The sequence below is a fragment of the Pteropus alecto genome, unplaced genomic scaffold (genome assembly GCF_000325575.1).
Source record: "Pteropus alecto unplaced genomic scaffold, ASM32557v1 scaffold146, whole genome shotgun sequence".
Lineage (NCBI taxonomy): Eukaryota > Metazoa > Chordata > Mammalia > Chiroptera > Pteropodidae > Pteropus > Pteropus alecto.
This window is the reverse complement of record NW_006442107.1, coordinates 13,492,318-13,507,083: the sequence shown is the minus strand read 5'-3', so window position 1 is coordinate 13,507,083 and position 14,766 is coordinate 13,492,318. Positions and strand designations below refer to the sequence as shown.

Sequence of the window (14,766 nt, the reverse complement as noted above, 5' to 3'; positions counted from 1 at the left end):
TACTTGGAATTTGATGTGACATTGAGATGATCTCATCTTTGCTGACTTCCATGCCTTCTAAGAAGCCCTTCTGTCTTTTCCATCTTGTTCTGTCCTCTCGGGTAGACTGATGAAGAGGACGAAGTTGAGGTATGACTCTTTATAAACACGAAGAATGCCATGTTTGACCTCCCAGGTGTGCTGTAGAGTCTAACCTAACTTAAGCAGCATGAAATGTCAGCACCACTTAGTACTTTAAACCATGCATGGATGTTTTCTGGTTGGTTTCCGTGTGATCACTAACCTCCTGTCATGGGCTCTCATCATGCTGTGTATGCCAGGAACTGAAGGGTTAACTGCATTTTCCAAGCTGTCCCTGAGTCCCAGGCCCTGTCAAGAGTGGCAGGTTCGGGGGCTCTCTCCCTACGGCTAGAAAGGTGGACAGAATTTTCCTTCCAGCTCTGTCTGAGCCTTTTGGTAACACAAGTATGAGAGCTAAATTCTAAAATAACCACTTGAAGAGCCCTAAAACCAAAGAGGAAGTGGGGCAGTGGCTAAGAGCCAGGCCAGAGAAGTGTCCTCCAGCTGTGGGCAGCCTCTGTCTTGTGCCCATTTCCTTGACTGGCATCCAGTAGATCTGGTGGTATCAGTGCGTGAGGGGTGGGATAGGAGGGATTCCTCCTCCTCGTCCTGGTGCAGATGCCAGAACCAGAATCCAACCTGGAGCTGATTGGCCCTAGAAGGTGAGGTGGGAGCGGTACAGATGACAAGGTACAGATGTGTCCCAGGCTCTCCATTGTCATGGCCAAGATACTGAATGAAAAGAGGAAGCCGGAATCCATGGAGTTCCTCTTTGTAAATGTGAATCTAGCAGACTTTGTATTTTTCATCCAGATGCTGGGCACTGTGCGCATATGGCCTAATGTTCTAGCATACCTCTTGTAAAACATCTATGTCCTGACTCTTTGTTCAGCTAGAATTAGAGAATATCATGTGCTTGTAATGCTTGTTAAAACAAGCAAATTTTTGACACCACAAGAAGTAGTGAGTGTTGCCAAATTCAGTTTTAGCATGAATTTCTGAGTCATGTTCTGATGTGGTCCCTGAAACAAACCCCCTTGGGGCCTTTGGCAAGTCACTTAATTTTGGAGAGCCTCAGTAGCCTTCTCTGTAAAGTGAGGTGGGACTAGATCTGGAAAAATTCTGCCTGACTTGTAACGTTGTATGATTCCATGAGTGACTGCCACTTTCAAAATACTATTATTGTAAGCGATATATAAGAAAAAATTAACTGCTTTCTGGAGCTAAGTTAAAAATAATAATGAAGCTCAATACATTTGATTAACGGATCATGTTTCAATTCTCACACCAGGGTTTCGATATTAGAAACAGATTTGCTTCCTGAGTTCTTCCCAGAGTGGATCTCAGTTGCTCCTAGCAGGCCCCCACTGAGGGGATCTGCAGTGAGCCAGGAGACCCACGACAGTGGAGGGATGGGTGTGGTCCTTCTGGAACCAGGGCTTTTCTTTCTGATGAGAGAACTTCCTCTATACACAGACATTTTGTCATTAGTTCATCCACAACCTCAGTGACTGCCATAATGAAAGTGTCTACAGAATGCACACAAACCAAAAAGACAGAAGGAGAAGGTTTTCCTCAGCTAAACAGTTTACAAGCTTTTGCTGGCTTTCAGGGAGTGACCTCACACCCCTCTTTGGTCTTGCAGTCTGGCAAGTTCTCTGGCAGTTCTCCAGCACCACCGAGCCAACCGCAAGGCCTGAGCTATGCCGAGGACGCCGCTGAGCACGAGAACATGAAGGCCGTGCTGAAAACCTCGTCCCCTGCTATGGAGGATGCCACGCCAGTGCTGGGCGTCCGCACACGCAGCCGAGCGAGCCGAGGTAACGCTGGCCTGGGCAGGGAAAGTCTTCACGGTTAGCCACCTCATGGGGTCTCATCCCCATCAGAGGCTATAGCATACTGTGCCCAGGCTGCTAAGGGCCACCAACTCCCAGGGCTCCGGACGCTGTGTAATCACATGCTTTCTGCACCTTTGTGAACCACCTTCAGTAGCTTCATCTCAAAAGCAAACAACACTCTCAAAAGTATAACTTAATTCACACAAGAGGAGTTATTATTATTGTGAATGAATCCTCATGGGGTAAAGCAGGGATCAGTAAACTAGCCCCCACCTATTTTCATACATGAGGTCTAATTGGAATACAGCCATACTTATTGGTTTGTGTACTGTCTATGGTGCTTTTGCACTGCAGTGTCACAGACTTCAGGGACCATAGAACCTCAAGTTTTTACTACCTGGCTCTGTACAGAAGAATGTTGCTGTCTCCTGGATTAAAGCATTACCCACCCCCTTTTGTCTTTTTAAATCCTTAGAGGCAAACAGGAAACTAGACTTCACGATGGTAAAGACATAAGAGTATCCAGATTTGTTTTATAACTTGGAAAATATATTTTTTTTTATTTTAATTAAGAGTTAAGACGCATTTTTCATCAGAGAACGTTGACTTGTGTTTCCCTGGTGTCGTCTGATACCATGTTGACCTTTGTAACTTTCCTCACTGCCTGCAGGATACGCCCACATTGTCCGTGCTGTCATTTGCAGTCTCCTGTGGTCTGGGCCTATCCTATCTTGTCATCCCTACATTGTGGGCACACCTGTGTCTCCCTGAGCCCTGCTGTTGCTCATGCTGTCCCCTTCTCTGCCTGTCCAAGCCCCTTCACCCCCAGAATCCACCTACTCTACACTCTGACATGCAGGCCACTCATTCTCTCTAGACTTTAGTCTTGACCCTGTGACAGGGTTTTCACTTTGTATGCAGTTAGGAATGTGCCAGGAGAAGGTCTGCCTCCCTCCACCCTGGCCCCATCTGAGATGCATATGACAATTAGAAAGTATTATTTCTTACTGTCTGTAGAAGGAGGCCATTTCTCAGAAAAACCAAGAAGTGACAGGAGAGAAGGTACGTAAACAAGAAAAGATATAAGAGGGGAGAAGAAAGCGGGGGAAGTCAGAAGGTGAAGAAAGTGGTATCATTAAATGCTGAGCAGGAGAGGCTGTCGGTCTAGACAAAGCATAGAACAAGGATTAGGATAAAATAAAACAGCTTTGCAATGTTATGGGGTGTGGGGAAAGGAATCTCTTGTATCCTGTGGTACCCAAAAGGGCCTAAGACATCCCAGGCATGAGTCTCTCTGTGCTTGGCAGCTCTTGCAGAGTTTGTGTGGTAGACTAAACGTGGCCACCAGGAAGATCAAGGAGAGCATTGATGCCTGCACTGTGGTGACCCCAGCCGTCAGGAACCTTGAGTCCAGTACCTTGCAGAATACAAGGGTAGTGCAATGAAAACCATCTTGGGGTCCAGTATTTCTACTGGCACATATCGGGTTGTGCTAATTTTAAAAGAGAAAATAGACAGCTGTTCCTGACTGGAAAGGACAAAGAGGAAAAGATGTTGCTGGGTTTGTACACTATGAGTTCATTTCCAGAATGAGCATGCGGAAAGCTGTTCATTGTAAGCATCTCCTGACATCTTACAGGAAAGCCGTTTAGTTTCTCTGCACATTTGGAGACTTCTGCTTCCAGGTGGCACACAGTAGGTAGTGGCAAGCCACCACTCTTGTTACAACAACTAGAAATTTTTAAAAAATGGCAAAAGCTTTCTTTTAAACAATATCAGAGAACTGTGAGAGAAAAGAGGACTATACAAACTAGAATCCCAGGTAGGCTGAGAGCTCCTCTCTAGGAGCATCTGCCATGTCTGGGCACAGGGTGAGCATTAGACTCGCCCTGGGCAGAGCGACTCGAACAGTAAAGAGAACCTGGCAGAACTTCTAATAGCCATGTGAGTTGCCGTAAGAGATTGGAATCTAGAGGAGCTCCAAACACAGACAGTTTTCTCCAAGAGAATTTTGTGCTGGGCAGCATAGGGAGGGTAGGCTGGGCCAGAAAGGCCGAAGGAAGGGTCCCGCAGTCTTGGAGACCTGAAGAAACTAAGACAAGCCAGAGTAAGTACCTTCAACAAACGATACAAATATGTAAAGACAGAGGTGTGCCTGAACCCTGCTCAGGACTTCACTTTGTCTGCCTAACAGGAAGGAGTAAAGCCTGGGGGAAAACTATACTAACCTCAGTCTCTTCATTCTTTCATACGCAAAGTCCAGTCCGTAGTCAAAATTATGAGCCAAGAGAAGAATGTGAAAATGTGACTGACAGGAAGAAAAGTAGACAATAGTTTGCAGAGCCACAGGTGATCCAGATGTTGAAATTTGCAGTCAGGATTTAACCATCGTAAGTGTTCAAAGACAATGAAGGAAACTGCACATGAATTGATTAAAAGGTAGATAATTTCAACCAACAATTGAAATTTAAAATAAAAAAAATGAATCGAATGGTCAGTGGACACTCTAGAACTGCAAAGGAAAATATCTGAAATGAGAAATTTTTTTGGGTGGGTTGAATAGCAGACTAGTCTCAACAGAAGAGAGGCTTAGTGAATTCAAAAATAAATTAATAGAAAATATACAAACTGAAGCAAATCTAAGGGGAATAAATACAAAGAAAAGCCTGCCTCGGCATCCCATAAGCTAACTGCTCAAAACCAAAGGTAAAAGTAAAATCTTTAAAGCAGCCAGAGAGAAAAGATACATTACTTTTTAAGGAACAGCAATAAGACTGATGGCTTGCTGTTAGCAGGAACTATGGGAGTCAGAAGAAAATGGAGTGACAGCTTTAAACTGCCAAGAAGAAAACTTCCTAACCTAGAAGTTTTTATCTACCCAGGGAAATTCAAAAACGAAGGCCAACTTTTATCACAGTAAAATAATATATCTACTTTGATATTATTGTTTTCCTTTTAGACATTTTTTAGGTTAGATTTTTAAGGAAAAAAAGTATTATCTTTCAAACCACAATCTATATATTTTGAAAAATGAAGTCAAAAGAAAGTGATATAGTGCTATCTTGGTCTCTAATGCTTTATCCCCTCCCCTACATCTCAGTACATATAAATATCTTAACACTTGGGAGACTGTGGTGAGTCCAGTGGGCCCTTGGGGTCTGTAAAAGATATGGGCAGTGTTCCTCTGATGGCTACATGTGAATGCAAAAGTTCCAGGAAGAGAAACGGATACGTGACCAGGAAGAATGGGCATCAACAATAATCAGACAGTGAGGACAGTGACCAGAGGAGAGAGGATAAAAAAGCAGAACCAAGAATGAGGTCATGAAGGAATGAACTCATTGTAAAACTAAGTTTGACAGTCCTGGACTTATGGAAAGATATCCCTTTTAACATGACTCGGGAATCCATGTTTTCAGGGTGCCTTCTTGCTTTTCTATAGGCAGATGCATCTATGCCAGACTTGGACTGTGTTAATGTATACTTAGTAATAAATGTATTTTTCTTGTCGGGGAGCAGAGGGATTTACCAAAGAGAAATTATGTCAACTTCCGCTTAGCCGCTTGTAGAGGGCAGACAATCTTGTTACAATCCTTAAAGGCTAGGTGATTCAAAGATAAATTATGTTTCAAAGTCCATTGATTTTCCATTGAACTGAATGAGAAGCTGAGGTTAGTTAAAATTCAGTAGGCACATACAACCATGGGTAGAGAGTGAGTTAACGAATGTCTGTGGACATTACTGGATGTACATCACTGGATATCTGTGATGTGCACATTACTGTGCTGCATGGGGGGTCTGCCCTCCTGTGATCACAGGCCCTGGCAGCTGAAGGCAACACATCCAGGCACAGGAAGTTAAAGGACAACGGAAGACAGGAACACAAGTGCAGTACAAGCTATCATGACAAAGGTGACCTGAGTGTGGGTTTATGGAGAGTTCAGAGCCTGGGGTTAAGGGTCACAGGTCACAGTGTGCCTCTGTGGTGGGGACGGGTGAGCAGTCCGGGTCTGTCAGGCTCAAGCTGTCTGCTCTGTTCTGGTGCTGACAGAGCTCTGCTGCTGGAGGAGCAGTGCTGTGTGTTTTCTTTGGTGTTTTCCTTCTCTCTGAGCATGTGGAACTCTCTGGTTAATCCTTCAGGATCCACTGGTTCATGGACTCTGGGGACTGATGACTCACCTACTGTTACAGATGATGCAGCTGATGAGATCATGGACCGCATTGTCAAGTCGGCCACCCAAGTGCCCAGTCAGCGAGTGGTGCCTCGGGAGAGGAAACGCTCCCGGGCCAACCGGAAGTCTCGTAAGTGCGTTTGAGCTGAGCCAGCGTGTGAAATCCACGCCACAGGGACCCACCCTGCAGTTCTGTGTGACCCAGGAAGGGCAGAGACTCAGAGGCAGTCTCCAGTGGATTGTCAGTGGTACCTAGAGGGCCCACCTGTGCTTGTCAACCATGCTTGACATTCAGCGTTGGCCATCGTGGAAGAGGGGTGCTGTAGCCACCCCTGTCCAGTGTATTTGTCATTTCTGACCAGGCCTCCCCCATTTCACACTTCATCCCTGGAAAGGTCTGAAAGTCTCTGGTGTGCAACGGTGAGCACAGGGGGAACCATTGCCAAGTACTGCCCCAGATACTTTGCTAGATGCTATATTTCTGACCCTCGCCCAGCATCAAGAGCCACTTTCTGGGCTGGAGATGGTCTCCCCAGGAGTTCACTGCTGCTCATAAACATGTTCAAGGTGAAAACCAGTGATTTTTGTGGTCATTAGGATGCTTAAACTACTTCATGTGAGCTTGGGGTGACCAGTTCTTTTTTTGTTTTCCTACCAACTAAATCAAAGCAACTGATATTTTACTTTAGTCTGAGTCTACTGTGTGCTCCTGCCCCCTGAATGATGGGTGTGGAGTGGTCCCTGCAGGCACTGTGCTGACTCTCAAAGGGACTACCCTCTGTAGAAAAGCAGGGTTCCTCTGAATTCTTTCATGTCCGCTTGCGTTTGCCATGACCTTTGCATGTTTCAAGAGATTGCTCACCCCCCAAGCTTTGGCCTGCTGCCAGTCACTCAAGAGATAGCTCAAGTCTCCACCAGCTCTGCCACCTGGAATAAAAGGTGATGACTAGGACAGGGATTGGTGAGCTTCCACAAGAAGAAAGGCTGGTTGCCTGCTCATGTCCTGATTGGTTCTTAAAATTGACAGAAGAGTGACTCCAAGCAGTCAAGACTTCAGTAAAGACTCAGACTCAGAGAATCCCCAGTGATGCCACCGTTGAGGTTCACACAGGCAATGATTGGGGTTTGGGCTGTATACATTGGACCCTGTGCTTCTGTTTGACCCACTGACAAGCTTGTTTCCAGGGTAAAGAACAGTAAACCAAGTGCTCTCATTTATCAGACTCTGCTCCTTTTACATGATCTGCTTTCATTTCTGATAGAGACTTTTTTCCCCAGAAAAGAAAGTAACCCTTGGCAACTCCACCAGAGAGAGGCAGAGCTTCTCAAACCACAGAGTTTGGGGTTCAGCATGGGTAGGAGATAAGATTCTCATTTAGTAAGATGAGTAGCTGAGAGTCAGCTTTTTGCCCTGCTCCTAGATGAGGCCGATGCTGCTGGTCCTTGGTCCACACTTGAGTAACAATTCTCTTTGGCTGTGGCTCCCAACCATGGCTGCACATTAGAGCTTTCTGCAAAGTTTTGGAAATTCCAGGCATCTGGGCTGCACCAAGGCTGACTACTTCAGAGCCTCCGGGGCCCTGCCCCTGGCCCTCAGTTAATTGGTGGGATTAGGAGGCGGGCTCTCCTTCCACTGGGTGTACCCCCTGCCACATTCCCACTATTTTTTAAATGGAAAGCTATCATTCAGAAGGACTGGCTTTTTATATCTTCAAGAATATCTTTGTGGGCTCCAACATCAATATCTAAGGCATTTACATTTATTTTTTCCAACATTTTTCTATTTTCTGGCTTTGCTGTGAAGTTTTTGCCAATCTCCTAGTACACCTATGTAAGAACTTGCTACTCAAAATTGGTCCTCAGACAATGTGGACATCTTTTAGAGGCTGGTTAGAAATGCATATTCATGGAGCCCATCCTAGGGCAACCAATTCAGAATCTGAGTTTAACAAGATCCCCAGGTGACTCATGTTCACACACTGAGGTGGAGCAGCACTGGAGTCTGAGGCCAGGAGAGGACTTGCAGGGTCCTCGGCTGTGCACATCTTCAGTGGCAAACTCTTCCTTAAGAGGTGGGGCTAATCCACACTCTCTCCACGCTGCATGCTGAATCTAACTTGCTCCAGGCCAAGGCAACACTTCCCTTTTTGCCTCTCTGAAGGAGACGAAATAATATTTTCTTGTGTTTTTAACTGACTTTTTCTTACATACTAGGAAGGTTGAGCCTCTCGTCATTTGCATCTCTTCTTTTGTGTATGGATTGTCCATAGCTTTTGTTTACTTTTTTCTTGGTCATTTTCATGATAAGAAATTAATTTCTTAATAGCGTTTGAAATGAAACCTATGAAAGGCTTTTCAAGGTCTTAAGTAGATTATCTTCAGTATTTGCTATTTATTGCCCTTTTATTAGTTATTTCAACAAACTGGTGACCAAATGGCAGAAACCTTGGTCACTCCTGGTCCTGTTGCAATGGGCAATCTCATTGCAAGAATGACCAGAAGGAGTTTGGAAAAACATATTGTGGGTAGACTGAGGGAGAGAGGTAGAGAAAGGATGCCAGGCCAGGGAGTGTCCTCACAGAGATGGGCAGAGTTGGTCCAAGGAGCTCAGAAAAAGAAACTGCACGAGACAATGGCCTGCCAGTCCCTGGAGGCCAGGGTATGTGTAGCTTACACATCTGTGTTGGCAAAGAGTGTTGGCCCTGCCCTCTGGTCTAGAGAGAACCAGATTCTTAGAGAGACACATAATGTCACTGGAAACAATACCACAGTCAAATTAATTTTTCTCTTCTATCTGGCCAGAGAGATATTTTGCCTGTTTTTGTTGTTGACATAAAATAATTTCCTTTGGTATCATTTCCGTTCCAATCTTATGCAAAACAGCCATATATTCTTTTTACTTAGCCAAACATATTTTATCCTGTGATGCAGTTACTACAACAAATACAGCACTGCATTTATGTAAATGTTTATCTGTAACGGGTTTAATTTATTAGTAATGGCACCATCAGCAGAAATTTAAGACAGAGGAAGTTACTTTGGTTTCCATTATAAAAGAGTGATAAACTCCAGCTTTTCTCAATAGGTTAAAGGAATGAGAAAAACACAATATACAAAATTAACATGAAGTTTCCCTTCTGGGCCTCCCCCTGAAACAGTGCCGTATTTGATTAGATTGTTTAATGGTGGTGATGAAACAAGTGGATAATGAATAACCAACATATTTGGGCTCTAACTCATTTGGCTAAAGACAATAATAGTCCAGCTATCACAGGAACCAGAATCCATCCCATAACCTAGAAATTTATGACCTGCAAGCCACTTGAGAATCCTCCAAGATAATTAAATGTCTGCTTTTGTGTTTGATGCTTGTGGCCAGGCCTACACAAGCCAAATGACCTGCTAAAGCCTGAAATGATGGGCCAGTCAGGATGCAACGAGAGCATCTTTATCGATTTGCAGGTTCCCATGGCTCAGTTCTGCTGCTTTTCCAGCTGGTGCCATCAGGGTGTCATTAAGTAAAATGTTTCGAACTATCCAGTTGATTTCTAGCCTGTGAAATGGTTGCTCTAACACACCTCATATGCTCCCCCCAGATTCTAGCCAGGGCTCTCCATCAAATTGGTTTGTGTATCTGACTGAGGGAGAACATTTCCCAAGCTCTTCGGGTTTTTTTCTTATTTTTGTTTTTCTTCTCATATTGGGGTAGGTATTTTGTCCTAAAGCTATTTGTCCTCTTAGGCCTTCTGGATATGGGCCTCCCCTAGTCTAGATAACCCAGAAGCTGACCGGCATTTGAGGTGTCCTTATGGGTATGATTCTGCCGGATGGACGGGGAGGAAGAGGTGCTTTCCCTGTGTTTTTTTTTTCTTTTGGACCCATCTTGGGAAGAGGATCTGCACCCAGCTGGCTGCCGGCATGTGGCCACTAGCCAGATGACCATGGGACAGAGCGGAGGTTAGGGACTCATCGTCTGCCTTTTCTCGTTCCCAGGGAAGCCCAGGTCTTGAGAGAGGCGGGCTGCCCCTGCTCCTGTCGCCTTCCCTCTGAGGGGGGGTCTGGGCCCCACCCGTGACATGACCATGGAGTTTTGGACTCAGGGCTGTATTTCTATAAAGATGTGATCGCTTAGATGTGACTTACAAGTAATCAACCAATTTCTTAGCTAGTTAAGATCCTAAGGTTGATCACCTTACAAGAACAGTTCCTCACTGGGCAGAGCCAGAAGTCTGATGCCAGAGCCTATGGGAAAAAAACGCGGAACTCTGATCGGATTTCGCGCCCTGACTCTCATCCCCTCGCACGGTGACTTCCTTCTCAACGTGTCTCTTGTGAAGCTTCGACAGTCTTGTCGAAGGGCATATGGCAGGTTTCACGCTGATATAACTAAAATCTAATCGTATTTCTCTTACAGAATATTAAGGGATGTGGCCATGCTATGTGTTAAGTAGCATTTAGAGAAGAAAGAGAATGGTCGAATCTGAAAAATTATTAAAACTGTCTTGGGGAAAACAAGATTTATGCCTCACAAAATATTAGGTTCAGCCCTGGGTCTGATCAGTACACGACTGAGTTCATTCGTCTCTCTGCTTTTCCAAAGTGATATTTGAAAACACCCAGGAATTTTCCTACTAATCTCATTTTTAAAAATTTCCCTCCATTTAATTTAAATAGTTATTTCTTACTTACTGTGAATCAATTTTATATTTACATAAAATTTATATTTATAGGGCAAGCCAGCAATGGCAATAGGCCAGAGGCCTTAAAACTAATATACTTGGAATACAGTAAAATAAGATATTAGTGGAAAAAACTAAATTTTCTAAAACTTTTGTCTTCTTGACAGCAGCATCATTACTGTTTACTTAGCACATAATTATCATAGAGCTCATCAAAGCTAGACTGACCCCTCCTCCCAAGACAGCGGAGGGCACCCACCTGTGTGTGTAGGACACAGGGCAGGAAGATAAACAGACCACGTCCACAGGAGAACAAAAGTCTTGGGTCAGGAGTCTCTGCGTTTTGGACGGCTTGTGCCCGTTGGGTGGAGTGCCACCATCAGTGCCCCTCAGGCTGCAGAAGGAGAGGGACCAGAAAAGTATGCAGCTGACAGTGGCTCTCTAATTTGCCAGGGCCTACTTTAAGCCTGTAGTGAGTTTCAAAAAACGTTTCCCTAGAAAAGGGAGATGGGGAAGTGAAGAAGCCATTTGCAGCCTTTGCTCTGCATAGGGGGTGGGCTGGTGGTCCTTGGAGGCAGGGGTGGGTGAACGCAGGAAGGGGACTTGGAAGGAGGAGGAATGGGGCATAATGAGAGTCTGGGAACTGCGGAGAGAAACGAGGCCGAAACCAGAGCAGGTGCTGTCAAAACTGTAAACAGACCCCAAACACTGGCGCCCCAGAAGCGGGTCCAAAACAGGAGTGGATGGTCCTTGCTTCTGAGCCCATGGGGCTTGGAGCCGCCCCATACCCCACAGCAGGGCCAGGCCAGAGGCCAAGACTCCGAGGTGGCAAGAAGTTCAGGCAGAAGCCTTGGAATTATGGAGGTGATGCGAAAGAGTTTGGAAGTGTTTCACTGCACCGAATGGCTTTCTGGTCGTTTCATTTTCAGACGATCCACCCGCCCGTAGTGGGAGCTAACACACTGAAAGAGGAGGCTGACTTGGGTGTTCTTCACCATGTCTCTCCATGTGCCAAGCAACGGTTTGGCCAAGGGTGAAGGTTCAAGAGGAGGGGGGATCAGTAAAAAAAGGAATCCGAGAACCTGTCTTTCCTCCTCTGACAACTGTTCTGAATGCGAAGCGGGGGTTCCCGTCAGAGTGCTTTGGAAAATGCCAAGCACCTTACTGATGAGAGGTTTTGGTATTTTGTTGCCTTTGCTGCCAAGTTCACATGGAATCAATTTCCAAGCTTGGGAATTTGCATAACAGAGGAGGAAACTGGGTCCTCCACCAATTACCTGGCCTCACTGAGCCCCAGTTTTCTTCCAGACATCAAGGGCTGTAGTACCAGCCTCACAGGGCAGTCGTGAGGGTGAAGTGAGACACTTATGGCTTTTACCACCCTCCCTCCCTTCCATGCTCTGTCACACTGCTGCCCAAAGGACCCAGACCTGGTGGGAATATGAAGCTGCCTGCAGGTGCATGGGGACCGCTGTGTTAAAGTCACAAGGGAGCCTGTTCATGGAAACCTCACCTACCCCATCGTCATTCTGCTCCATCACCTACCTTACTCCCCACACACCACTCTCCATCTCATTTGGCCTGCTTTAATTCGTCACCTAGACCCATCTTCACCTTACTTTTTATCTCACTATGCTGCTTTAATTGGCATGCACCGAAGGCTAGATCATCAGCATAGTACTTGCCCAGTACTGTGACTTCCCAGGGGGAGAACCGATGAGCTGGACTTCATCTGGAAACAGGGAAGGCAGTTGTGTCCTGCCCAGGACTTGAAATTCTGAAAACCCTGAGTCTGGGATTCTGAGCCGTCCCTTCCTTCTTACCTATAGGCTTCCCCAAGTTGGTGTTGGTTCTTTCAGAAAACAATGGAGAGAACTGTTTACCTAGCATGTAATTATTCTTAGAGCTCATAAAAACTGGACTGATTCCTCCTCCCAAGACAGAAGAGGGCGCCCACCTGTGTGTGTAGGACACAGGCCACACTCCATCCTCTCCCTCCCGTCACCCATAACATGACTCATATGAGGCAGTATGTTTTTGCATTTTCACTGATTTCTTTCTGTTCAGTGCCTACCTTGGAAGGTAATTGAAGAGCACGGGGTGTAAATGTGGCCACAGATGTAAGGGGGAAGCATAGGAGCGCTCTGCAGAGCTAAGGCCCTGGGCAGGCCAGGGGTGATAGAAAGCGCTTGATACTTTAAGTATTTCTAAAAGCCATCTCAGTATGAGTGTACTTATTCTGGCTTATGCAGAGCTCAGAGACTTCAATCCTGTCACCACAAAGGCCATCGCCTTCCTGGGAGCCTGCCTTTCCTTGCGTCTCAGTCAGAAGGCAGTGATTTAAGTTAGGGACCCCACACCTAACTGGCCATCTGAATTTCCTAGGAAGGTTATGTGGACCTCTCCCCGAGTTTTTTGTTATGTGAGTCTGAGCTGAGTCTAAGAAGTTGAGTTTAAATCAACCAGGTTTGAGAACCTTGGCTTGTTATTATATCCAGGTTTCATTTTTTTTAACTTTTTATTTTGAAAGACTTTATACTTACAAAAAAGTTGCCAAAATAGCACAGAGAGTTGCCTTATATCCTTCACTCAGCTTCCCCTCATGTTCACACCTTGCATAGTATAGGACAATTGATCAAAACTAAGAAATTATCATTGGTATAATATGATTAACTGAACTCTAGGCTTGATTCAGATTTCACCGGTTTCTCCACTTTCTGTTCCATGATCCTGCCCAGGATCCCACGTTACTTCCTTGTCTCTCCTTCACATCTGGGGAGGACATTTCATAACATTGACACTTTTGAAAAGTATTGGTCAGTTATCTTGCAGAATGCCTGTCAATTTGGGAAACCTCTGCTTTTAATGGACAAGATTTTATGTGGTTAAAGAAAGACGGAGGGTGGAAATAAGAAAAAGAACCAAGATGATGAAATCAATGACATTGACCAAGAACCAAAACCAAAACCCCAAAGAAAGTCTAACATTGACTCACTAAGAACTCTACCCCTTAAAACAACTTTCTACATTTAAGTCCAAAGGGGCAAAACGAGACCTGACATTTTTCTCTGTTAAGCAGACAGTTCTCTCAAGGAACAAAGGGTGCATAAATGGACCGCCTTGAATAGCAGCCGGGCCAATTTACCTCCCAGCCACAAAACACATACATGTAAGACACCTTGAAGTTCTAACATTAGTCCTTAAAACCTAGGTGCACTGCTCTCGGTATACTCAGCAGAAAATCTTTAGAATCTTTGGGATTACAACATCTCATTTCCATTGTTTGCTATGGTGTGCAAAAAAAAAAAAAAATTGTCAATAATCCAAAGGTATAGGAGCACAAATGGATTTCTGTCACATAGAAATAAAACTCAGTGCCTTTCCCATGGTTAGAACATGTCCCGCCAGGCTTTGGCAGGGCACAGCTCTTTCCAGGGTGGGCTATGAGTTAAATATCCTGGCTCAAATCCTTCTCTACCACTTACTGGGTGCGCATGGGCCAAGGACTCCATCTCCGCCATTTGCTCGCTTGCTGGGGAGATAACAGTACCCATCTCATAGGGTTTCCACAAAGATTAGATGGAATAATCCATGTTCTGGCTCAATAAATGGTGGCCGCCTTTGCCATTATTCTCAAATTCATCTTAGCAAAGAATCATCTGAGAGCACTGTGTAGGATTAATATTTGTTTTCAATTCTAGCAGGGGTTGGGAGATAACTTAGGTTTTGTCCCTGAATCCCCAGATACCTCTGTGCTGCATGTTAACACAGAGGTGCCCCTGTGTCAGATCCCACTGCTGTCACTGCTGCATTGTGAGAGCTGTCACAAGTGCCTCAGGCATACAGTGGTTGCTGGTGCCAGCAAAGTGACCCATGCCGGCTATGGAAGAGTTGTGAGGCAGACAGGGATAAACATTTCCACGGTCTGTTCTCTGTTAAGCAGCTGTGGGGAGGGGAGGCAGTCACATGTGACAGGCTGAGGAGCTCCAGCCAGAGCATATAAGCGGGAAGCAGGAA

The 14,766-nt window shown here is 45.3% G+C and overlaps 1 protein-coding gene across 1 annotated transcript in view; it reads left to right on the top strand.

The window, feature by feature from the left end:
• FHOD3 (formin homology 2 domain containing 3) overlaps nucleotides 1-14,766 on the top strand; it is a 421,374-nt gene that overhangs the window by 401,771 nt on the left and 4,837 nt on the right. Inside the window, 2 exon segments of the mRNA XM_025038715.1 lie at nucleotides 1,706-1,880; nucleotides 6,039-6,200. Coding sequence (XP_024894483.1) covers nucleotides 1,706-1,880; nucleotides 6,039-6,200 — 337 coding nt within the window.